This window comes from Xenopus laevis, chromosome 8L (assembly GCF_017654675.1).
Source record: "Xenopus laevis strain J_2021 chromosome 8L, Xenopus_laevis_v10.1, whole genome shotgun sequence".
Lineage (NCBI taxonomy): Eukaryota > Metazoa > Chordata > Amphibia > Anura > Pipidae > Xenopus > Xenopus laevis.
Window position 1 is genome coordinate 60,070,714 of NC_054385.1, and position 27,515 is coordinate 60,098,228.

At 40.9% G+C, this 27,515-nt stretch overlaps 1 protein-coding gene across 2 annotated transcripts in view; it reads right to left on the minus strand.

Annotated features, from left to right (window-relative positions):
• Positions 1–11,020, minus strand: part of gpc4.L (glypican 4 L homeolog) — a 65,026-nt gene extending 54,006 nt beyond the window's left edge. The window contains exon 1 of one of the 2 annotated variants that reach the window (XM_018228786.2): positions 10,615–11,007. In XM_018228786.2, the coding sequence (XP_018084275.1) occupies positions 10,615–10,774 (160 nt within the window). In that variant the 5' untranslated portion in view covers positions 10,775–11,007. 2 annotated transcript variants of the gene reach the window in all.
• Positions 11,021–27,515: the final 16,495 nt, after the last annotated feature.

The window sequence follows — 27,515 nt, forward strand, 5'->3', positions numbered from 1 at the left end:
GGCTATCTTAAAACCAGACTATGTAAAATTTATGAAAGCCATAAATAATAATTTTTGCACATGATCATGAGTACACAAATTTGCCCCCAAAATGACTAGATGCATCACTGACATGTATGGGTACACAAGAAATAAAGAGACTGCTGAGGTCCAGTATTAATAGCGGACAAGCCAACTCATGGTAAGGATGAGTCTTGGTTCTATTTTAGCCGTTATTTGCTTGGCTTGGGACTGTCTGTGTTGTGACAGTGTCCTAGACTTTAATGAATGCCTCCACCACTCTGCATATTTGAGCTATTCAGTCATGCATTTTTGTTATTGTTGAATGTTGTGCGAAATTGCACTGCATGAGATGAAGTCCTTGGTGGTCTCCCAAGGATTCAGCTAAAAAGCCAATGCTTTTGTTCCAAAGGAGAATGCAGTCCAGTAGGTCATTGAATAGTGCCAATAAAGCAGCAAAATCGGCCTTGGGAGGGAGATGAGGAACAAAACAAAAAAGTTTTTTTTTCTTCTTCTTTTGGCGAGTACATTAGCTACCATTTCCTAGAGCTTGCCATATGAACAGGCAACTTTGTAATCATTGCCCTGATCACACAATATATTGCTGAAATTCCTTAATTTGACAGAACCCAAAATTTCTGGTGGTTGGGGCACATAACCACACTGATCATGTACATTATTTTCAGTGAATGCAGACAATTGTCCAGTGTCCAGTTTTATTAATAGTTTATAACACAATATAGTACAAACAGGCAGATGTTTGTATCTACAGGACTACATACTGCAAGGAGTGCAGCCAAAAAAAAAAAAAGGCTTACTACTGAAACATACATGTCTGATGTATTATACATCAGATTTCATACCAGATACAGACAACAGTGACCACACACAGACCAAATGTGTTGCAATCCAATACAGATCACCATAATTTGGAATTAATGCTCATTTTACTCTATGTGACTCGAGTTCAGAAAGGCAGTTTTTGAGACAGACAAGCTTATCTCCAAATCATACGGCACATTCTAGGATGCGATTAATATGCAGAATAATAGGATTTTGCATCTGCCTCATTTTGTTCCCAACCCCAAAGCCAAGACTGAATAGCACTCTGTCTATTAAAGTCACTTTAGTAGGTACAAAAGTTAAAAATGTACCAAAAGGTGAACAATGACACGTTCTTAGATGGACCTAAATTCATTACTTGTTTTTTTTATGGTTTATAAATAATTACCATTCCTATTTTATTTGGTTGTCTGGGTCGCTGACCCTGGTAACTGAAAAACAGATCAACTGCGATGGTTTTATCATGACTTATGTTGCTACCTAGTTGCTGGGGAAAGGAAGCCAAGGCTGAGAGTTACAGAACATAAAATGTAAATATTCCAAAAACCAATAAAGTTATAAGTCGGACACAGCCTGTTCATCCTTTCTTCTATTTACCTATAGGCATGCTAAACAAACACATAAGATTTATACCATGGAAAACTAAAAAAAAATATATAAAAACTTCAACTGTACGTTTTAATTTTGTACTTGTATGCTTTTAAAATAAAATGTGAATTGCTTTAAATGAATTTCCTTCTCAATTTGTTTTAATGCCAAGATCCAAGAATAATAAACATCTTGTGCAGGACGGAGGCCACAAAACCAGGTGGGCAAATAGCTGATGATGGATAAAATGAAGTATTATGAGGCTAAAGACGCCACCAGATTTTCCACTGCACTTTCAAGTTCCAATGGCTAAAATGGTTGGAAAACTTAAACGCTTCATAAAATGAATAAATTGTTAATTGGGAGAATAAAAAAAAATAGAAACGGCAGTCGAGACATTCTGTGACAGAACCAGCGAACATTGCTTATCACTTCTTAAGCGTGTGTATAGACCTGTTGGGTTGTCACAGACAGTACGTAAAATTCTGAAATTATGTAAGGACAATATGAAGCCAATGATGTTTGAGTTGTAATTAAAATTTACAAGCTTCCATTATCAGCTAGTTATTTGATGTGTATTGTGCAAATAGTCTGTAAAGCCATTGAGAAAATGGGTGGTGCCATTAATATCCATGGAAGGTCACATCCTAGGCATTAACATAGAGAGCCTTTTTCTCATCATCATTTGGCAGCAGCTCGTTGAATTGTTGATGATCAAGGGGCCCTTTGGGCACTTTGAGCCTTAAGTAGTCCACAAAAAAGGGCATAAAACCACCTACCATGAGCTTGCACCGAAATCATGAAATCACCAGTCAAGTGATGGTACGAGTGATTGTCAGGCAATCTAAATTCAATTGTAGAGGGGCAGTTTTTAGGCAACTTTAAACCATGATATATAATAGCACCAAGGAACAAAATGATACAAAAGCATGGCAAAGATCATCTTCACTGTTTTTATATGATGCTAAATTATGTGAACATTTAGGAAACTTGCTTAGAATATTAGGCAAAATATTATATTATATTATAATATTTTTTGTGCAGGGCAATTTTAGTGTCAATACAATACATTTAAAAAAAAGAAAAGATTTAAAAACAAAAAAGGGAATTAATCCCGAGCACTTGCTATTTTTGTGCATTATTTTTATTCAAATTTAGTTGGCGCAATATAGTTTTCTTGGTCATTTTACAGCAGGGCTATAGGTTAAGTACCTATGCAAGCGGCCTCTCTCTCTCAAGTAAGGATCCCACTCTCCCACCACTGTCAGTTTATTGCGCCAGGATCTGGTGGGAAGAAGCATCGTGTTTTGACAGCTGTGGCAGATCCACAACCAGTACCCAATTCCAGTACTGTCTCCAGTTACATGGTGCACACAACAATGTGAAACCATGAAAAGCACTATTGTCCAATGCACCTTATTGTGAGTATTGTGCCCATGTAAGATCACTAAACCTGTACTGGCATTAAGGAGTCTGCAGCAGCTGGTTTCACAGACTGGTATATCCCAAGCCCAGATCTGTGAACTGACAGTGGTGTTAAACAGGGCATACTATGCAGGAGGCCTCTGGCCAGAACGGTCGCCTGCACATGGAATTAACTCCTCAACAGCTCTATTTGCAGACATATTTAATTGCTATTGGAGCTGACAGAAAACAAGGCTTTTAAAGGCTCCAACTGTTCATAAAAAATTGTGAAGGAAAATTGCAAAAGTGCTCAGGGGAGCACATTCTCAATATAGTTATAAAATAACAGTTGAAGTGACCAACAAGTAGTCATGGAATCCACTGATAGCTCTGAGACCACATATGAAACTACCACAACTGGTTTAATAAACGTATGGGAAGAGGCCACATGGGCCTCTACAGTAAATTTAAAGGGATACTGTCATGGGAAAAAATGAATTAGTTAATGGTGCTGCTCCAGCAGAATTCTGCACTGAAATCCATTTCTCAAAAGAGCAAACAGATTTTTTTTATATTCAATTTTGAAATCTGACATGGGGCTAGACATATTGTCAATTTCCCAGCTGCCTCAAGTCATGTGACTTGTGCTCTGATAAACTTCAATCACTCTTTACTGCAAGTTGGAGTGATATCGCCCCCTCCCTCCCCCCTCCAGCAGCCAAGCCAAACAAAAGAACAATGGGAAGGTAACCAGATAGCAGCTCCCTATCACAAGATAACAGCTGCCTGGTAGATCTAAGAACAACACTCAATAGTAAAAATCCATGTCCCACGGAGACTCCTTCAGTTACATTGAGAAGGAAAAACAGCAGCCTGCCAGAAAGCATTTCTCTCCTAAAGTGCAGGCACAAGTCACATGACCAGGGGCAGCTGGGAAATTGACAAAATGTCTAGACCCATGTCAGATTTCAAAATTGAATATAAAAAAATCAGTTTGCTCTTTTGAGAAATGGATTTCAGTGCAGAAGTCTGCTGGAGTTGCATTTTGAAAAAGTTTTCTGATGACAGGATCCCTTTAAGGTATCAGTTAGTAGGACAGCATTAGGAGACTGGTCTGTACATGCTTTGCATGGAGCAATGACTGTGCAAAGTGAAAACACATTGCATCTTTTACATGGACCTTTCTGCATTCCAAACTGGTTTGTGTTAAAAACAGGGCTACAACTTAAGCTATTGTTCTATAAAAGAGCGTGCAGCCCTCACAAGTATGTAGGTACATTTTCCATGACTTAAGGATATAGAACATATTCCCTTCTGTGCTCACAGATAGCTTGCAGAAAAGGATGGGAAGGAAATGCTCTGAACCCGATTTTATTCACAAACATGCTTTGTAGGCAAAAGTTGAGGAAAACAAAGAACTATGCAAAGCAATGAAAAACAGCACCAAAAAAAATAACCCAGCGCCAGTTCTTACATTCATCTGTACCCGATGATGCAGAGAAGTTGCAACTTGGCAACATTATATTTTTTCAAAGCGATTAAACAGTGGAAAATGCAACTTTTTGCAGTTCATGCATTAAGGGGATTATTTATAAAAAACAAAATTTTTCTGATAATTTTATTTAAAAAAGTCAAACTAGAATCCACGATTTGACCTCATTTATTATTATTATTAGTATTAAAAAAAGCAGAATGTAATCTAATTGGGGAACCTTCAATAAAATTGAGCAAAAAACCGAATTGTATGATTCTTTCTGAATTTCCCCCCAAATCGCTTTATTTTTTTGGGCTTTTTCACGAAAAAAGAGTCTGAATTTTTCGGATTTTTTCCCGAAATAGTCGAATTTTTAGGCTAATTTCAGCGCAGACCACAGAAACTTCCAAATAGGATAGTGACATCTTCCACTGACTTAGATACAACCTTGGCAGGAGGTCTGAGATGGAGATTTTTCTTTTAGACTTTTTCCATCCTCACTGTATAATAAATCTAGATTTTTTCTAGTTTTTTGCATTCAGACTTTAATAAATAACCCCCTAAATGTATTTCAGTACTTGTGTTACTGTTAAATTGGATTGGGGGCTCAGTGCCAAGTGCATTTGGCATGGTTCAGATATTATCAGCTGTTTCCAAATCCTTTTGTAAATTCCTTGCATTGCTTGTCATAATTTGCATTGCTCTTTGTACAGAGTTACAAGCACTGTGTGTGTGTGTGTGTGTATATATACAGTATATATATATATATATATATATATATATATATATATATATATATATATATATATATACATATACATACACATACATATATATATATATATATATATATATATATATATATATATACACACATATACATATACACACACATACTCACTAAAGAAAGGACTTGGCAAGCCCCTGAAAACACAACACCTTCAGCTGTGAAGAGGGCCTGGGTCTTTCCCCCCTTCCCACACATTAGCCTGCCTTCATTTGCATGACCATCCCAAACAAAGGAGATTAAGATTTCCTGTAATCATTCCTTTTAAGAGTCAGTAATTGCATCTGAAATTTACCCCCAAGGCTAAGTAAAATCTCCTCACAAAATGCCATTCCAGCGGGTTACAAAAAGAAACCAGGATTGGGCAAAAAAAAAAAAAAAAAAGATCAGTAATTAAACCTTTTCACCGATATTGTTCCCCAAATATTCCCCCCTCCCTCTCAGCCCTAGTTGTGCAAGCATTTTTCTCATTCTGGAGTAACAAATATTTCTGTGTGGCTCAGATCAAATTTCGCTTGTAGAAAGTCAGCCAGGCCGGCCTTCTCTGCTTGGACAGACAAAGCCAACAAGGGGTGGGGGAGCCTTAATGGGGCACAGAGTAGCGATAGGCCAAAAAGCACACTCTGATGCACAAATAGTCATTTGGCTGGTCGGGCAATTAGGGGTTAAAGATCACAGTTCCCAGCCACTCTGTGTTGTAAAACAAGCTCCTAAATGTGGCAGCAACAAATTTCTTTCCCAGTGTGCAAAGGGAGGAGTGAAAGAAAGCTGCAACATAGAAGCAATCTGAGAAAGGGCAAACAATTCTTAGGAATGGTCACAAAATTTCCAGATAAATAGAATATTCTACACCCGGATACTCTGAACCATATAAGGCAAGTAAATAAAAACAGAAGCACAAATGCATTTCAAACAACACTGAGCAAAAGAGATATAATCTGAAGTTGGACCTTTTTTCCCCCTCAGTTAAAAATGGCTGAAGTATGCTAAGGAATGGTTTCTTCCACAGATAGACCATGGACATCAGGTGCATGAAAAGCCAGCGAGTTTGATAGAATCCACCACACAAATAGGTGTGCAGCTCAGTCAGCTCCATTTTACTTAAGTGTGGGGGATCTGTAAACTAGAAAAGCAAGAGAACCATGAAGCAAATGCCCAATAACATGGCTTCGGCTCACATTAGGGCTCCTTCAAAAGCGGACTACTGGCAAAAAGTTCCTCCAGTTATATGTAATGATTTAACAACTGTGCATCTGCTGGAGCAAAGCAGGAAAACTGTTCTGAGAAATATTCCCTTCACTGCACCCTCTGAATTCCTATATATGAACTTTTATAGGAAACCGTTAGGGATCGTGGCCATTTGTCCCAGGCCTTTTCTCTTCACACTACAGAAAGGGCCTTAAAGGAAAACTATACCACCCAAACAATGTAGGTCTCTATTAAAAGATACTGAGTAAAACAGCTCATGTGTAAAACCCTGCTTCATGTAAATGAACCATTATCATAATAATATACTTTTTTAGTAGTATGTGCCATTGGGTAATCATAAATAGAAAATTGCCATTTTAAAAAATAAGGGCCGTCCCCTGAGATCGTAAGATTCACTGTACTCACAAACATACCAACAAACCATACATGTTAGGTCACATGAGCCAATTAACAGACAGAGTTGTGTCTTTTGCTTCCTCACTTCTTCCTGTTACAGTTAGTGTTGTAGTATTTCTGGTCAGGTGATCTCTGAGGCAGCACAGATAGTGTCACGAAATGGTGGTTCAAGGCAAGAGATGTAAAAGGGCAATATTTATGTAAATATATATTCCAGTTTGGTAAGATTCTTTAATATGTCATTCAATTTGATATAAACTATCTGTTGCTTAAGTATTCATTTTGGGGGTATAGTTTTCCTTTAAGCTGGTCATCCAGCAAAACGTGGAACATGCAAAAGGATTGTACCATTGTCATAGATTTAAAACACACCTTTTGATATTAGTACTTTAAAGGAGAAGAAAGGTTGTTTACTACTTGGGGTTGCCAAGTGAAAGTATTTACTTACCTGAAACCCCGGGCTGGTGCTCAAATCAACAGAAAACTGCACCGGCCCACACACATTCACATTAGAGTGAAAAGCCTAACTTTAACTAAAAAGTCGGCTTTTTCATTCTATTGTGCATGCGTCTGCCCCAGGAAATTTGAAGAAAGAAGAAGCCGGAAGAGGATTGCTCCTTGGTGCTCATTGGATTAACCCCAGGCTGGTGCAGTTTTCTGCTGATAGGAGCACCGGCCCGGGGTTTCAGGTAAATCAATACAATCACTTGGGGGATGCCTAACATTTGGCACCCTCAAGTGGTAAACGACTTTCCTTCTCCTTTAAACCGATCCATCAAAAATTTCTAAACCTGATCATGGTATAAAAAAAAACTGTCTCCATCCTCTAACCAACACACACATCTACTGAAAATAGGACAAAAATATAAATATATAATTTTATTAATACATGTAGGTTAGCTTTACACTAGAAAGGATTAGGGATACTAATAGAATCCCATCAAAGAGTACATCTTAGAAAAATGTACATATTTCTATAGACATTATACATTTAGTGCTATTCTGCAGGCCAAGAAGAAAGAACTCCTTACCTTGCACAACTCACTTCCTGCTGGGATTTACTTTATAGATAAGAGTTCTGACAACTGAATAGAGCGTTTAGTGGGGGGAGATTACCATGCCACCAAAAAAATTAGCTTGTTTAAGAAGAGTTTGCAGGAAGCCCTGTGTCATTAACCAATGAGCCACCAACAATTGACTGTTACATGTTACTACAGCATGGCTTGCAATATATTGCGCTATTTGCAACCTGGCTTCTAATTTATTTCAAAAACAGTATTTTCCTCTAAATCCAGTAAATCCTCTTTGATTAATTTTGCACCCTGGGACTGGGGTGAACTGTGAGTAAATCCTCCTTGATTAATTTAACATTAGATTTTGTTTTTTTGATTTACCATTTAAATATATATATATATATATATATATATATATATATATATATATATATATATATATATATATATATATATATATATATATATATATATATATATATATATATATATATATATATTTTTTTTTTTTTTTTTTTTTTTTTCTCTATGTGGCAGTGGCACAGACCTTTTCATTATACATTCTAATTTATTTCCCCAAAAGAACTTCTGAAGGGACTTGGTCGTCAGCACAGATTACAGGTTGTTACATTGGTCCTGGATTGTTGATTTATGTAACTGACAAAAACGTTGGGAGTTCAGGGGAAAAAAAATGTATTCATATAAAATAGTTCCAAGTCTGTGTGTCAACACGACACAAATAACATGTTGCTTTCAGTTAGCATTTACAGGACATGTATGCAGTGCTACTTTAGGAACCGGTCTAAAAAAAAAATGTACTCTTACAAATTGGACAGAATATTGCATATCTATACAGCGAGGAAAACATACTTAGACTTCACTGGCTAAGCAGTTTTGTGACAATGTGATCACAAACTGCCAAGGATAAAAGGGTTAAAAGCGAGACTAACAAAAATGTAGTAAAACAAACAGAAAAGGAGCTTTGGCCATATGGGAGAGTGTGACCATGTAGCATGAAACCCTGCAGCTGGGTTATTTGTCAGACTCTGAACCCAACCAGAGATCACCAGATTAGCTGACATTTGAACTCTACCAGGCTACAAGGCAGTTGTGCCTTTACTTTGACATATTCATTTAAAGGACAAGAGAGATTATATCACATCTACAGCCCTCTTTTTCCCTGCAGATCATGGACTAGAACAGCTTTGTTTAATAAAGCCATAAATGGGTGTCAGGTCTCTCCTTCCGGCCACTAGTCAGGGGGCAAGAATGTCACTGACAGGGTTCCAGTCCTCAATCCCAGGAGCAACAGTAAATGCTTTATTGCTCAATAATGGCCTCTGGCTGCAGAACTACTAATACTCCCACAAGGGCACAAAGCTGGTGGTAGGGTTAACTTGGGTATTGCTGGACCAAATAATATAGATGTTCTCATGGAAAATAAAAAGCTAAATTATTTATACGACAAAAAAAAAAATCCCCAGGGCACAAAAAAAAGGAACTACAGTGAAAAGAGAGTCAAATAGACAAGTCATTTAAAGGGCTTGTTCACCTTTAAATGAACTATTAATATGATGTGGAGTGTGATATTCTAAAACAATTTGCAATTGGTTTTGATTTTTTATTATTTGTGGTTTTTGAGTTATTTAGCACCTCTCCAGTTTGTGATGTCAGCCGCCTGGTTGCTATGGTCAGAATTGCCCTAGCAACCATGCCTTGATTTGAATACGAGAGTGGAATAATGATAGGAGAGGCCAAAATAGAAAGATGTGTAATAAAAATACATTTGTAGCCTTACAGAGCATTTTTTTTTCGATGGGGTAAGTGACCCCCATTTGAAGGCTGGAAAGAGTCAGAAGAAGAAGGTACATAATTCAAAAGCTATATAAAAATAAATAATGAAGACCAATTGAAAAGTTGCTTAGAATTAGCTATGCTATAACATACTAAAAGTTAACCTCACATGTTACAGACCCTTCAGGCTAATATGAATCCGGCCCTCCGATTGCTGATGAATTACAGTTCCCATTATCCAAGAAGGTTTTTAGGGTTAGTTGGAATGTGTAGTTGAGCAACAGTTGGAGGTTGCTTTACTACCAGCCACTGTAAAGCCCTATTACAGCACAAGAACTAGAGAGAGGCTGGCATGTAATTAGACACGGATAGGCATCCTAGCCTGTAGAGCTTACAATCTAATGAACACGTGGGGACACGCAGGAGTATCAGGCAGTAAAATTTCCACTATAAATCAGATAAGCAGTCAGAAGGCACTTGCCTGATTTCCGGAGTGTGATTCACTACGGAGCTGCCCCCAGGGCTCAACAGCACATAGGCAGCTCCTTGCCTGGCCCCTGGAGTGGGCGCCTAACTTTCACCTATTCCCCTGCCATATTACTCCCGACCCAGCAATATGGAGTGGATAGGTTAATACTAAGGGCTTGAACTGTGGGGGGAGTCAGATAGCTATATACACAGTCACCAGTGTGCTGCTCCCACGCTCGGATGATGCTGCTGCTTTTGTTCAGAAGTTGCTGGCCGGTAGAACATGAAATGATAATCATTCACCACTGGGGGCAGTGTTGCATTGGGCACTAGGCAGAGGGGTTCCTTATGGAACAGTAATGTGGCAGTTTACACAAATACAAGGGCAGAGTAATTAGTTGCAATGTAATTCGTGTTTTAAAAAGGATTAGAAGTACTTTCTACCCGGTTTCATTTATCCCCTCGGGCAACAAATCGGGATAGTCCCAACATGTGCCTCCAGCTGCTTTGGAGCTACTAATCCCGCACGCCCGGGGAGGATGCTGGGAGATGTAGTCCATATGTTCAGAGGCCACAGGTTGGATTGACCGGCCAGAGTAAAAGCTAAATCATTAGATCCCCAGCGCCTGGTCACTCACCGTTGATTTCGTGGTACGGAGCATCGTTCTGGTTGAAGCCCTTGGAAATGTAAAGTCTCCGAACCTCCGAACAACTTTTGGACTTGAGATCTGCCCCGACGGGGAGACTGGATAGCGCTAAAGTGCAAGCGAGCAGGGGGTAGAAGGAGATCCAATGCATGGTGAGAACGAAAGCGATCGGCACGGAGCTAAACTGAATGGCCGCACAGATTACTCCGGCTCCCGGGGGTGGCTCTGAGTCCGGGGAACTTTTGCAAAGTGCTGAGAATCCCCAAGTTCTGCCCCTGCTGCTGCCTCCTCCTGACTGATTGGCCGGAGGGCTGCGCTCTGCTCACTTGTCCCCCTCCCTCCTCCAGCCAAAGTCTGGGATCCGGAGCAAGGAGCGCATGTGTAGCAGCAGCCTGGGCGCACCAGCATGGAATGCAGAGCCGGGGGGAGGAGCTTACGACTCCCAGCTGTTAACCCCTGCGGTGGCTTCACTCTGCCGGCTCCTGCACACTTGCAGCACTGTCTGCCTTTTCCTAGTCTTTCAACACAAGCTGGGGCCAAGCCAGGCCTGACTTCCCTAGGGTACAGCGTAGGGCCTATTGGCATAGGGCCAGATTCGGTGAGGTGAATATAAGTGGGGGCCGACCATTCAACGTGAAATTCTTTCAACCATTAACACAGAGACCTGTGTTGTTCATTGAGACAACTCCTTTCTCAATGTATTTGATGTTGGACATGGATGTTCCACAGTACTAGGCGGAGAAAAATACCTAAACAACGTCAGTGGGGCAGATTTACTAAAGGGCGAAGTGACTAACGTTAGCGAAAATTTGGCGGCGGGACGTCATTTCGTTACTTCGCCGATTTACTAACGGGCGCAGGCGTAACGAAGGAGATAGACTCTAGCGGTAATTCGTTCCCTTACGCCTGGCGAAGTTGCGCTCTGGTGAAGGGACGTAACTACGCAAATTCACTAAGATGTGGATTTTACTGAACGTTACCTCTTGCGCCAGACTTGCCTTCACCACCTCAGACCAGGTGAAGTGCAATAGAGTAGATAGAACTTCCTCAAAAAACAGTTAAAAAATTTTCTTAGTCCCAAAAAACACTGGCGACTTTTAATTTGTCAGGGTGATAGGCTGCAAAAGAGTGTACATTTTTTCTGGGGTACCTGCTTCCCCCCTACATTTCCTAACATATGGCACATAAACTATACACTGGACTGTAAGGCAATATAACAACTGTATTTTATTTTATTAAGGTTTCGTGGGCTTGTGTAGTGTAATGTATTTGCTGCAACATATACGTCCATTCAACTTTAACTTCCCACGTATGCAAATTAGCCAACGCTAGTTCAACTTCACTTTGCTTGGCGCAGTAACACAGCACTATTTCGCCAGCATTCGGCGCCCTTGACGCAACTTCAGATTTTAGTGAATTAGTGTTGTCCTGGCGAATTTATGCCTGGCGAAGTGTTGCGATGTCAGCAAAGCAGACACTAGCACAAATTCGGTGCTTAGTGAATCTGCCCCAGTGTGTATCAGAACTTTGCGCTGCCCCCCCCCCCGCTCATGCCCACCCAATGCTGGAAGGGAAGGGTGTACTATTCAAAAGAAATATTATTGCTGCATAGCTTGTTAGGGCTAGTAATACATTTCTTATGGAAAGTGCGACTACCTCCACTGTACCTGAAACCTTTTTTCCTTATTTCACAAACACTGGATCAGCGGTTTCATGTCTACCCTTTGTGTAGCCACCACAGAAAGCCACCATTCTAAAGAGTAACCATCTCTGAAACTTCTGAGTCTGAATCAGCTGTTGCGCACAGCTCCGTGGCAGCCTCCAGCAAGAACTAGCGCCTAATCCAGTGACGTCATGACGCACGTGCAATTACGTCACTGCATGCAGCTGGCGCGACAAGAAGATAGACGGTTCTGCTCGAGTTGGCCAGTTGGGTGCCAATTTTATCTGGGCCTGCCCTTGAATGGGCAAATCCTTGTTTAAAGCTGCAGGCCAGTCTGAAATTGAAAATGAGCTGTAATTGGCCCGCAGGCCGGAGTTTGGACGTGTCTGGCGTACCACCTTAAAGACTCATACACAGGTACAAGATTCACAGATTTTATATGTTTTTACTGCTTTGTGTTGTAAACATACAACAATGTTAAAACAAAATCAAAAAAGTAGTACACATGAGTGTTTGTTGACATTTTAACTGTTTTTAAAAGTGTTTCTAATTGCCGCATGCACAGTTTTCCGGCACATCATATCAGCAATTTGTGACACTGTATAAATTGTGAATTTGTGTATATGCAGAATATGTAGCTAGCCCAAGTCTGGATTCTCAATAAATATACTAATCTTGGTGGGAAAACAAGTGTACTACATTTCTTTTTATGTAGTATATGTGTCCTTTATTATGGTATAATACAGTGATCCCCAACCAGTAGCTTGTGAGCAACATGTTGCTCCCCTTGGATGTTGCTCCCAGTGGCCTTAAAGCAGGAGCTTATTTTTGAATTCCTGGTTTGGAGGAGAAGTTTTGGTTGTATAAAAACCAGGTGTACTGAAAAACAGAGTGTCTTGTAGTTGCCAGTCCACATAGGGGCTACCAAATGGCCAATCACAGCCCTTATTTGGCACCCCAGGAACTTTATTCATTCTTCTGTTGCTCCCAAACGCCTTTTACATCTGAATGATGCTCATGGGTCAAAAAGGTTGGGGACTCCTGGTATAATACTGCTGGAGTCTGCAAGGTTAATGTGCCAACTGCCCTTGGAACCATGATATTGTGTTATATGCAGTCTATATTGTTGTGCTTTTGGAGGCTCGTTTAATAAGCTGTGATGCTAAAATAAAGGCATCTTTTTGCTGCATCTTTAAATGCCTCTGCCAATTCAGTTTATTTAGCTCTGAAATTTATATGCAAAAATAATTCACTTGTATTGGCAGTGACTTGTCACAACAAGAGTTTCCAATGTGACAGTGTTGTGTCTGAGTGCTATAATAGACATCTGTCTACTGACTGTTGGCTGTTCGTCTGTCCTGCAGCTCACTTGAAACTCAGCTGCATGCGTCATTTGTTGCCTCAAATCAGTATTTCCCATGCAGCAGAAGCCGGTAGAAAATAAGGAGCATGAATTAATGTATTCATGTACAGTTACGGAATCCGTTATCCAAAAACCCGTTACCGTGAAAGCTCGATATTACGGGAAGGCCATCTCCCATAGACTCCATTTTAATCAAATAATTCAAATTCATACAAATGATTTCCTTTTTCTCTGTAATAAAAATACAGTATATTGTACTTGATCACAACTAAAGCTGGCCATAGATGTTGAGATTTTTAAAAGATCAGATCCTGATCGTGAGACCAATATCTTCTCAGAACGATCGTACGATCGTACGAATTGACCATCAACTAAAAAGACCAATTTGGCAGGAAAACAAAGGGGAGCTGCCTGCTTGGCCCTGCAAACATAGAGAGATTGCACTGGGGCCGACAAAGATTTTTTGACCTGGCCGATCAATTTCCCGACAGATGTCGGCCGAAAAATCGTAAGATGTACGATCGTTCAAATACCACTAACCGCACGATAATTTCGAAGGATTGGTCGGACTTCCCTAAAATCGGTCGTTCGGCAAGAAGAATCGTCGCGTCTATGGGGACCTTAAGATATAATTCATCCTTATTGGACACAGGACAATACTATTGGATTTAATTAATTTTAAATGGTTTCTTTGTAGACTTAAAGTATGGAGATCCATATTATGGAAAGATCCCTTATCCAAAAAACCCCAGGTCCCGAGCATTACAGGATTACAGGTCCCATACCTGTATAGATATTATCATAAATAAATCAAATAATCCTATTCCATGTGCCTTCAGATAAAAGCAATTTCTCCAAAAAAGTCCCAATTTCCTTTATGTCAATGAACTGTATACCGGCTGGGTGGGGGGGGTCTTAGATTTACATAATTTGAAGGTGACTCCAAGATGGCAGACAAATTGTGAGTGGAATACAGGATAGACAACAGGGACAGAGACCCTTGTTTCCATATTAGGGCAAAGTCTGAGTTTCAGGCAGCTTTGGTCACTCTTAACCAAAAAACAGATCCCCATGCCTCAGATATTTTGTACTTGCAACACATTGCTTGCGTGTTATGCTTGTTCTAGCAATGAAAAACAATACAGGCATAACAAACGTTGCACTATAAAAGCTGAAGGACGGCAGGTTCTCTTCCTTAGTGGTAAGGGAAATACGGCATTAAATTTCTCTTGCCTAAGTACTAAGCATGCTGTAGGATACTCTTCAGGCAGATTATTCAAGAGGCTTTTTTGTGATCATTCATACATAGTGCGTTTCTTGCAGAGGCAGACTTTGCATTTGTGGATCATGTGAGGCATTTCCTTGCTTTTGCTGAGCAGTAAATAACATTCCATCCTTTTTGTTTTCTTAATCCCTGGCTATACTGGCCAAGTGCAGTCATGAAGGGGGAGGGGAGTGCAGAAATGGTTGCAATTTCATGGCAATGCCAGGACTTTTCATGGGCTGTCTCTTTCCAAACAGAACATTTGCTTGTGATACGTCATGACAGTTTATAGTAAACTTTTTTAAATATTATAAAACTTAAAGGAGTAGTTCACCTTTGTGTTAACTTTTAGCATGTTCTAAGCAACGTTTCAATTGGCCTTCATTTCATCTATTTTTTTTTTTATAGTTTTTGAATTATTTGCTTTCTTCTTCTAACTGTTCCCAGCTTTCAAATGGGGTCACTGACCCCATCTAAAAATAAATGCTCTGTAAGGCTATAAATGTATAGTTATTGCTACTTTTTATTACTCATTTTTATTCAGGCCCACTCCTGTTGAAATTTCAGTCTCTTATTCATATCAAAGCATGATTGCTAGGGTAATTTGCTGAAACTGCAAACAGGAGAGCTGCTGAATAAAAACTAAATAACTCAAACACCACAAATAGTAAAAAATGAAAACCAGTTGTAAATTGTCTCAGAATATCACTTTCTACATCATATTAAAAGTTACTTTAAAGATGAACAACCCATTTAGTATGTGTTTTTTATTGTTTTATTTTATTGGTGGCTTCTGATTCAAGTGAATGGGAAGCAGCATAAGATACGATACGATTATTGATCAAAGATGCAGGAGTTTATTGTGGTTTCCTAGTGGGAATGGGGAGCATAAGTGTCGGTTAATGCCATCTATGATCACTGCCCTTAGGCCCATGTGGAAATGAGTGTTCTGGAGGCCCCCTTGACAGAACCAGAATTTGTCATATTTCTCCTTGAATGAATAAAAGAGTATAGGCTGCTGGCATATTGAAAGGTTTTCTGCAGACGGAAAACACAAAATTGCCTCCTATGGCTCTCATAAGGGGAAAATGTAATAAAATTCACAAAGTTCAAAACTGCGAGTATAAACTTGCATGTCGCAATGTGATATTCTTTATTAGGCTTTTATTGCATTGCGAAAAAAAGAGAAAAGTATGACCCATAGATTTGCACCATCCCACACTGGTTAACTGGATTCCCAAAGCAACAAATTAATGTAATAAAATATAACTTTTATTAAATATATCCTAAAATTGTAATGAGACAAAATAAGGGTAAAGCGTGCATTAAAATCAAGGTTAGGTAGGGGAGCTGAAGTAGACTCAAGATCATCAGCTAATAGACGGTATTTGCTTGTCAGAACAATGCGGTTTACGTTCAAAAGTGCGGTGAGTTACCCAAGACTTCACTCACAGTCTTGGGGTACTAGTGACCCACCATGTATATGTGGATCGGGTGGAAGTAGGGTTCAGTGGTACTATATGTGTAACCCCGAACTGGTCTGTGAATAAGCTCCAATTCTACAGACCTTACTCTATTTGGGCAGTTTGAAGTCCCTTATCCTTTAATAGCCTTAAAGGAAAACTATATCCCCAAAATGAATACTTAAGCAACAGATAGTTTATATCAAATTGAATGACATATTAAAGAATCTTACCAAACTGGAATATATATTTACATAAATATTGCCCTTTTACATCTCTTTCCTTGAACCACCATTTCGTGACTCTATCTGTGCTGCCTCAGAGATCACCTGACCAGAAATACTACAACACTAACTGTAACAGGAAGAAGTGAGGAAGCAAAAGGCAGAACTCTGTCTGTTAATTGGCTCATGTGACCTTACATGTGGTTTGTATGTGTGCACAGTGAATCTTACGATCTCAGGGGGCGGCCCTTATTTTTTAAAATGGCAATTTTCTATTTATGATTACCCAATGGCACATACTACTAGAAAAGTATATTATTATGATAATGGTTCATTTACATGAAGCAGGGTTTTACATATGAGCTGTTTTACTCAGTATCTTTTAATAGAGACCTACATTGTTTGGGGGGTATAGTTTTCCTTTAATGAACTTTGTATGTTTCTAAGCCAAGAGAGACCGAATCCACCGAGTTGCGAGATCCGTCTGCTCTGTTTAGCTAGACAGAAAATGATTATACTTGGTGTGCGGACCGTCCAGTACATGCAGAGAAACAAACGCCCGCTTACTCCATTACAAATAGCCGTCAACGCCGGCAAGGAGAGGAGGCTTCTCTAATCAGATTTAACTGTCGGCTTCAACCCGCACCACCCTTCCATTAATGAGACCAAACCGCCGGCTGGAGAGTAACAAAGCCACGGAGCAGCGCAGCTTGTGTCAGTATACCGATATTACCCACATCATCCTTCCGCCCTTCCACCCTTCCACCCTTCCGTTTTGTTAAGCCCGCAGTTACTCAAGACACCGTCCCTGCCTAACAGTTTTAAAATCCTAAGAGCGCCTGACGCGCGTTTCGCTTGCTAATCCGCAAGCTTTATCAAAATTGCCTTTGATAAAGCTTGCGGATTAGCAAGCGAAACGCGCGTCAGGCGCTCTTAGAATTTTAAAACTGTTAGGCAGGGACGGTGTCTTGAGTAACTGCGGGCTTAACAAAACGGAAGGGTGGAATGGTGGAAGGGCGGAAGGATGATGTGGGTAATATCGGTATACTGACACAAGCTGCGCTGCTCCGTGGCTTTGTTACTCTCCAGCCGGCGGTTTGGTCTCATTAATGGAAGGGTGGTGCGGGTTGAAGCCGACAGTTAAATCTGATTAGAGAAGCCTCCTCTCCTTGCCGGCGTTGACGGCTATTTGTAATGGAGTAAGCGGGCGTTTGTTTCTCTGCATGTACTGGACGGTCCGCACACCAAGTATAATCATTTTCTGTCTAGCTAAACAGAGCAGACGGATCTCGCAACTCGGCGGATTCGGTCTCTCTTGGCTTAGAAACATACAAAGTTCATTAAGGCTATTAAAGGATAAGGGACTTCAAACTGCCCAAATAGAGTAAGGTCTGTAGAATTGGAGCTTATTCACAGACCAGTTCGGGGTTACACATATAGTACCACTGAACCCTACTTCCACCCGATCCACATATACATGGTGGGTCACTAGTACCCCAAGACTGTGAGTGAAGTCTTGGGTAACTCACCGCACTTTTGAACGTAAACCGCATTGTTCTGACAAGCAAATACCGTCTATTAGCTGATGATCTTGAGTCTACTTCAGCTCCCCTACCTAACCTTGATTTTAATGCACGCTTTACCCTTATTTTGTCTCATTACAATTTTAGGATATATTTAATAAAAGTTATATTTTATTACATTAATTTGTTGCTTTGGGAATCCAGTTAACCAGTGTGGGATGGTGCAAATCTATGGGTCATACTTTTCTCTTTTTTTCTCTATATTTAACTATTAATGACCTTGCACACCACTATTTTTGTTTCAAATCACTATCAATGGGAGGTGCTACCTACTAAACTACCATACTTTTATTGCATTGCAAATCTTAATTGCTGATTGTGAACCTTTAACACTTGCTCTGGAGTTTTGTCAAATATTTTGTCGGAAAAAAGCATTTGCGATTGCAAAATTTTATTACATAGGCTGCACACTATCGCAAACTATAACATTCAATATTGCTATCCTACTGTCAAATGAGGGGCAAACATTCCATTTGCATTGTTGGACTGCATTCCAACATCTGGAATATCTCAGATACTGGAGCATGGAGTTATTTACAAATAATCAATGTTATCAGCATCAAACAGTTGATGTTAATTAGTAATACACATTGTAGGTGTTATCTGCTGGTGGGTGAGAATTTTGTGGCTCCTCCTTTTTGCTCCACATGGGTTTCCCTGTGAATATAGGTGTGTAAATTCCTGTTTGAGGCAATATGTAAATAGGTGTCAGAAGGTGTTTTGTATATCGCTGTGTATCTGTGTGTTTTTCTCCATTTTTATTTTCTATTAACACATTCTTTCCCAGTTAATATTTTATATCTCCTCGTATATTCCAATCTGACATTCATTCCAAGAAAGCAGTTGCTTTTTCAGGCCACATTTCTAATGTCCTTATGAACTCTGGTGCAGCCACTGTAAGCCAGTTCAGGATATCAACATAAATATCCTGAGGCCTTGTCTACCAGCCATTATCTTGCAATGAATATATGAATCTAAAGTAGGTATATTTACAATGATTACATAATCAACTACAAACTTTGCTAGTCCTTACTGTTTTGAGAGAGTACTAGGTCCTTTTGACTCAAACTTCAATTGATTTGTCCAATCATCAATGCGCCTGTGTGTCTTGGGCATGTGCAACAGTCCTGAGTATATATAGTAATGTTATGGCAGACAGGGACAATATCCACTGCCGAAACAGATTGTGACTAAAACCACAACAAACCATGGCAGCCATTTAGATATGCATAATTATTCCTCTAATCTACCATTTTGCTGGAAAATGATGTGTACAATGTAGTTTAAGCTGGCCATGCACTTGTCAACTTTTGGTTTATTCAACTGATTGTAAAACTGGAATAATGGGTGTTGGGCACTCAAAGGTACCACAAAAAGGCCAGACGAAAAAGTATAGTATGAAAAATTTCATGTCCAAGAGTCATTTAATAATGAAGTCTATGATTAAGTGTCTCTTGAGCATGACATGTGTAAGGCTTGAGAGACGAAAGTTTAATTAAAGGCTTTTTTTTTTTTTTTTTTTTTCAATATTTTTATTTTGTTTTACAAAGAAAAAGAAACAGAAGAAAATCAAATTACAGCCAGTACACCTATTTTCCATAAAAAGTCTTACAGACAGTAATGCATTGCATGTAAAAAAAAAAAAAAAAACAGCTTCTATAATGCAAAGATACAGATCACAATTATTGCAGTCAACAATGAGGAAAATAGGACACCAACCTTAGTTAGACAGGAAAGAATAGACAGAAGTAGTAAAAACAGAAACCAAAGAACGTATCCATAGGGGGTGCATATTCAGTGAAGAATATGATCACATAAGAATATAGGTGTGTCTTGGGGAAAAAAGGCAAATGGCAAATCTAGGGTACAAGCCACCTAACGTACCCATAGCTAACCTAGTGCTGATAGCCCTCTATATTGAATCCAGGGGCCCCAGAGCTTGTGAAAAGAGCGCAAGTCACCCCTGGCTAGTGATGAAAGCCTTTCCATAGACATATAGGTATCTAGTCTGTGTTTCACCTCCTGTAAATTTAAAGAGTTGGTTTTCCAAGCCTTGGCAATAGTCTGTTTGGCCGCCGTAAATATACGGCCTACTAGCTGCCGAACCCATTTGTTCCCACCTGGCACTCGTCCATGTAGCAGAGCTTCCAGAGGGGATTTCCTAAGTATAAGCCCAGTGATGCTAGTTACCATCGTATAGACCCTGGTCCAAAACCGGACAGCCTTAGGACAATGCCACCAAATATGAATAAAGGAACCAGTCTGCCCGCAACCCCTAAAGCACACCGGAGAGGAGGTGGGGTACCATTTCGCAAGCTTTTCGGGAACTAAATACCACCTAGTGACCACCTTTTGAGAAGTTTCCTGTACCAAAATACTAGGGGAACACCGAGACATGTCCCGCAACATGTCCAGCCAAGCATCCTCCTCCAAGCAGAGACGAAGGTCTTGCTCCCACTGCTTAACAAAATCAAATCTTTAACAGGCGTCTGGTGTATTAAGACATCATAAATTCTAGATATGGCCCCTTTATATGGGATGGAGTGCAGGCATAAGTGTTCAAACATTGTGGGTGCAGGCAAGTCCCGCAAAATGTTCCCCGTTAGGGAGAGAAAATAGTGGCGTATTTGGGCATATCTAAATGATTCAGTGATAGGCATATGGAATTTCTCTTGGAGTGTTTGGCAAGACAGAAACACATGATCCCTGGTGAGCTGATGCAGAGCTAAAAGGCCATTGTCCTGCCACCAAGAGAAGGCACCCCCCTCCCTGCCCGGAGGGAAGTCAGGATTGTTCAGGAAAGATAACACAGGACGGTGGGCCGACCCTAATGGGTATTTGGTAGAAGCCGACTTCCACACTTGCAGGGAATGGTTCACCGTGGGGCAATAAGTGGGGTCAGAGGAGGCCCCAATCCACATTAAATTGCTGAGAAGAGTGCCCCCCACCGAGCTTTGCTCTAACTGTGTCCAAAGAGGGGAAGTACTCTGGGTATGCCATTCCACCATTTGAGCCAGCTGAGCCGCAATATAATAGGCCCTAAGACTAGGAATCCCCAAGCCACCCTTAGTCCGATTCCGGTAGGCTATGCTTGCCCTCAGCCTAGACCGTTTACCACCCCATACAAATTTTAGGCATTGAGACTGCAGTTTAAGTAGAGTAGTCATAGGGGGGTTAACTGGAAGTGTGCGAAACAAATACAACAGATGGGGGAGGACTGTCATTTTCAGGGCATGTACTTTCCCTAACCAGGATAACTGCAAGGGTTCCCAAGAACGTAACATGGAGAACAGTCGTTTAATTGTCCCCGGATAATTGGCTTGGGATAGGCTACTATATTCTGGAGTGATCTGAACCCCCAAATATTTTATGCTTTTAGGTTGCCAGTGAAATCCAAAGTTAATCTCCAGCAGCTTTTGAGTATGGGGAGGGAGATTAATGTTCAGCGCTTCGGATTTTTGGGAATTAACCTTCAGACCAGAGACTGAGCCAAACTCAGAGAGTAGAGTATATAAATATGGGAGAGATGTCATAGGCTTGGAAACCAACAGTAATAAGTCATCAGCATAGAGGACACATTTATGATGAATCTCACCTATCTGAAGACCATGGATGTCAACGTGTTGCCGAATATGAATTGCCAGGGGTTCAATAATGAGGGCAAACAAGAGAGGGGAAAGAGGACACCCCTGACGGGTGCCCCTCTTAATAGGAAACGGTGCGGACAGAAAGCCTAAGTGTCGTACACGCGCTCTGGGGGAGTGATATAGGGCTTGGATAACATTAAGAAATTCAGGAGGGAAGCTATATGATTGGATAGTCTGGACCAAATAACGCCAGGAGACTGTATCGAAGGCCTTTTCTAGGTCCAACGATAGGAGCATGGAAGGAGTAGCGGTCGTTTTGCTAAAGTGAACCAGGTCAATGACCCTGCGGATGTTATCGGTCACCTGCCTATGCGGAATGAACCCGGCCTGGTCCTTATGAATCAGATCACCAATAAACAGGCTTACCCTGTTTGCCACAATTTTGGCCAACAGTTTAAGATCAATGTTTAGCACTGAAATGGGCCGAAAGTTTTTACATTGAGTGAAATCTTTGTTGGGCTTAGGGATTACCGCTATGTGGGCAAGTTGGGAGTCATGATCGAACAGATCGTTACCAGACATAACATCATTATAAAGGGGTAACAGCATGGGGGCTAAAGTCTGGGCATACATTCTATAATATTTGGCCGTGAACCCGTCCGGTCCCGGCGATTTAGCCAACTTTAAGCCCTTAATAGCTTCCAGCAATTCCTCCAACCCTATCGGTGAAGAAATTGTCTCCTGTTGTATTTGGGATAATTGGGGAAGGGAGGTCTTACCAAGGAAGCTACCAATCGCCGTGAGGGAGGGCTCAATGTTAGGGTCATACAATGCTTCGTAAAACTGAGCAAACACATCAACTATCTTAACCGGATTTGCAGTTAAGGCCCCCTCTTTAGTACGAATTTGCGTGAAAGGGGAATGGAAATATTTGTTACTTAGTTTACGAGCAAGCATGGTATCAGCCTTATTAGCCTTTTGAAAATACTTCTGCTTCACCCATTGCAATTTTTTCAATTCCTGCTCAGTCATTAACAAGTTCAAATCAGTCCTCAACTTATCTATTGCACCCCTAAGCGTGGCAGTAGACCTGGTCTTGTTGGCAGCCTCCAATTGCGAAAGTTGTGACATCAGCGAGGAGAATTTCTCTCTGTTAGCCTTCCGTCTTCTTGCCTGGGATTGGATCAGCAGACCACGAACATAGGCTTTATGGGCTGCCCACAGAGTAGAGTTCTTAACATTGTGTCCGTTATTTAGCTGGAAATAAGTCTTTATTTCAAGACCTATGTAGTTGGCAATTTCTTTCTGGGACAGGAGAGTGTCATCCAACCGCCAAGAAAAGTCCAATGGTCTGGGTGCGATGTTTCTGAGTTGAAGTTTGACAATGGAGTGGTCTGACCAAGGACAAACATGTATCGAGGCATGGATTATGACCGAGGTCAGGGATTTGTTAAGCAGGAACATGTCCAATCTTGAGTAGGATTTATGGGGATGGGAGAAGAACGTAAAGTCCTTTTTAAATGGGTGGGTCTCCCTCCAGGCGTCTACCAGGGCATACTGATGCAATAAGGACGCGAGATAATGGGTATGCCGTTTATGTTGAGTCAAGGGGGGCCCTTGTCGATCCATAGTCGGGTTCACCACTTCGTTAAAGTCCCCACCTAATATAAGGTGACCCCTCTGATGTTTTTCCAAGAGGGTGAAAAATTTTTGAAAAAAGGGCTTCTGGCGTTCGTTGGGTCCATATATCACAGCCACCGTTATGACAGAGTCCTGTAACAGACCTGTGAGGATTAGGTATCTCCCTTGTTTATCCGCTAAAGAGGACTGGATTTGGATGTTGAGCCTCTTATGGAAGCATATCGCCACTCCACAGTGCTTTTTTGCCGCATTTGCTGTATAAACTCGAGGATACATCCTGTGAAAAAATTTAGGTTCCGAATCTCGGGAGAAATGTGTCTCCTGTAAAAAAACAATGTCAATATGCATCGAATGGTATTGGCGGAAGGCCTTAGCCCTCTTGACGGGAGAGTTGAGTCCCTTAACGTTATGTGTTGCACACGTCAGCGCCATAGTGCCATTTTGACAGATAGCTCGAAACAGTCCATTGGACGTGGGTTGGATTCCCCAAAAAAATGATTCCCTCGGATACTTCCAAACAACAGAACAGGTAACAAAAACAGAACAGACCAAACATCAAAAAAATACCATCCATAGAAGGGTATTTCAGTTGTGCGCCCCTGCATTAGCGGGGGTGGGCCGAAGAATGTGTATCGGCTCGCGGGGGGGCTCCCCCAGGGGGAACAGGAATCAAATCTTGAATAAAGCAACCATGTGCTGAGAAAAACCAAGCCAGTGGTGATAGTCCTGAGTGCGTCATGGCTTTGGGGATCTTTGCCACAGAGGTGAAATCGGTCTCGCTCCAGTGTGGGAGGTAGCGGAGCGGGGAGAGTTATTTGGCGTTGTGGTCAATTTTAACTCTGCTAACACCTCAAGCCCCTCCTGCGCAGAACAAACAGAGAAAGTTTTGTTGTTATAAGAAAAAGTCAAGCGGAAAGGGTATCCCCACCTGTATTTCAGTCGATTAGCCAGGAGGATTCCAGTGACTGGTTTCATTTCCCGTCTGCGCTGAATGGTAACCCCTGATAGATCCGTAAACAGGGTATATTTAGCTCCGTTAAATTCCAAATGAGGAGCGGCTCTCGCCGATTGCATGATGGCCTCTTTGGTCGTAAAAAAATGTAAGCGGGCGATGATATCTTTCGGGGGGCCGCCCTCCCGTCGGGGTCCCAGGGCCCGATGGACTCTATCCAGTAATAATTTGTCCTGAGGGATTTCAGGGACAAGTGCGGCAAACAAGGCAGGAATCTCCTCCTGGAGATTAGTGATCGCATCTGGCAGGCCCCTTATGCGTATATTATTCCTGCGGGAGCGGTTTTCAGAATCCTCCATGCGGTCCTGTAGGCCTTGTAGCTGCTGTCGCAGCTCCGAAATCATATCTGCGTGTGCGGAGGATTCTGTCACTAGCTCGTCAACTTTGTCCTCAATCGCCGCAGTGCGAGTGCCCAAATCTTTAATTTCCCGCGAAACTCGCTGCGTAATGGAGTCAGCCACCTCCCGTAGCTCCGTCTGTAGGAGCTGTTTAAATCTATTGATTAGGATAGAGTCCCCAGAATAAAGTAGCTCACCCTGCGGTTCCTGGACTGCCTCGCTGTGTTCCGATCCATGGTCGGACCGCGGCGTGCCATGGAGAGGCGAGGAGGAATCACTGGCGGCCATCTTGGGAGACCCCGCGTGCCGCGGAGATGGAGCCGGAGAGAGTGTAAATCTCTTAGGAGCTGCTTGCTTCTTGTGTTTCCCAGTTCTGGGCATCATGCAGCTGAAGTGTAGCCGTAGAACACCGGTGGTTGCTAGCCGGTTGGTCAAATATAAGCTGAAATGTCCCCCCCGGGAACGGAGCTAAGAGAGAACACGTCTGCTCAGCTCAGCATCGTAGGCCACGCCCCGGCTTTTTTTTTTTTAACCTTTTTACTATACTTTTTCATCTTGCCTTTTTGTGGTACCTTTGAGCACCCATTTTTGTTTTGAATACGTTTTGTCTGCTCCCTTGAGATGAGGGTCTATGGTTGGAGCAATTGGTGAGTTTATTTTTTACTTTACATTGTGCATCTGGTGTCCCTACATTATCTATTTTATTCAATTGATTGTCATTGAAGTTTATTGGTCGGATGTCTGTAGAGCTACAGACAGATGGCCAAATTGTATTTATCTAACCAGTCAACACACAAAAGTACTGGGTACATAGAAGTGTGATTGTATGTATATTCCAGTTGGATTGACTTGTTTTACTTTTTAATCATTAACCTCTAGTAGTTTCCAAACACTGAGCAATGGTCATACACTTTTGTACGAATTTATCAAATTATATAAAAACATGTATATAACAACTTGTTGCTCATTGACCCATTTGATGTTGCCCCCAGTAACCTCAAAGCAGGTGCTTATTTTCCAATTCCTGGCTTGGAGGCAAGTTTTGGTTGCAAAGAAACCAGGTTTATGACCAAACATGTAGGCTGCCAATTCATATAGGGCTACCAAATATCCAACAATAGCCCTTATTTGGCACCTCAGGATTTTTTTTCTGGCTTGTGTTGCTCCCCAACTCTTTATACATTTTAATGTGGCTCATGGGTAAAAAAAAAAAGGTTGGGGACCCCTATCTTACCTGATTACCTGTTGGTATCCCTTTGACATGCATCCACTTGAAATGAGATTACCTGCCTATCATTTATGACATTTGGAATCGAATGAGCCCTGCCACCTGTAAGCTTTGTATCAAGGTGCAACAGTCACGGGCCCTTTACAAGTGATATATTACTTCAGTCTACTAAAGTTCCCCTTTGTGCAGCATAGAACAGTGTATGGTTGCATTGTCATGTTTTGACTGTAACCTCCACCATGCTAGAGAGAGTTAATTATTCTGTAGGGATGTACAACATTTCAAGCACAAATAGCTTTTGCCCCAGCAGAAACTGAATTCTAGCTCCTTAATTTATCTTGTTGTTTTACCAGCTGTTTAGGAGAGGATCGTTGGATAACGAGAGTACTGAAAAGGCAGTATTGTCTTGATATGTTCAATCCATTATTCCGAGATAACACAATGCACCCACCATTGTACTCCATCACTACTTGAATTGCTGAACCAATGTTTGTTTCATTCAAAACTTCCAGCAAAGACAGAACAATAGAACAGACATGCTAAACAGAATGATTTTATTTATTTATGTTTGTTAGCAGATGTGCTTGCAGTTTTATTTAGGCCGGGAATCATCTGTTCCCTAAATCAGTGTCAATGTGTGCTGATTAATTGCCAACACAAATCAGTTTCTTTGTAAAATGAAAAATGTGCAACAATATGATACAGTATATAATTTCTAAAAAAAAGATACAAAAACTAACAAAATCGAACCCAACCAACCAAAAAAATGTTTGTAGCAGTGAATGTAGTAGTGACTTACAGAGTCTAACATGCTTTATTATAACAGCTGTACAGAGATTCTGGTAGTTGTATTTAGTAACATCTGATGAACCTTAAATATGATATCTATTCTGTAGGTCCTATTTCATTCACAGCATGCCACATAACAAGCTTTTTAAGGATCTTGTACAGCTCAAAGGTTTCGGCTACATGTCAATGAATCTATCCCACTTTCACTTGGCTACTATGAGGCCATAACATTCTGTAGCCTGTAGAAAGAAGTGTGTATGTGCTTGCCCTCTGGGAAAACTGCTGCTCTCTTGAAAAAATCTTGGAAAGAGCCCAAGGTGTGGACATATGAATTACAAAAGACAGCACTGTCAATAGCTCACTATCACCATGCCACATTTGGTGCAAATCCTCAGCAGTTTACAAGGTATAAATTACCCAATCAGGAAAGCATCAGTGAAAACAGATTAATTCCACGCCAATGTGTTTCTGTCAACAAAGTTTTATGCATTGATTGGCTCTCATTTCACTTTGCACATTTAAGTAAATAAATAGTTGGATAACAATATATATATATATATATATATATATATATATATATATATATATATATATATATATCTTCACTAGGGCAGCACCCTGCTGACGTCGTGTACCCTGGGTGCACGGTAAAATATCCAAATATTTCAAAAAGACCAGCAACACCAGGATTTTTGTGTATCAGAACGAAGTGTATTCAATTATTGCAGGTATAGCCG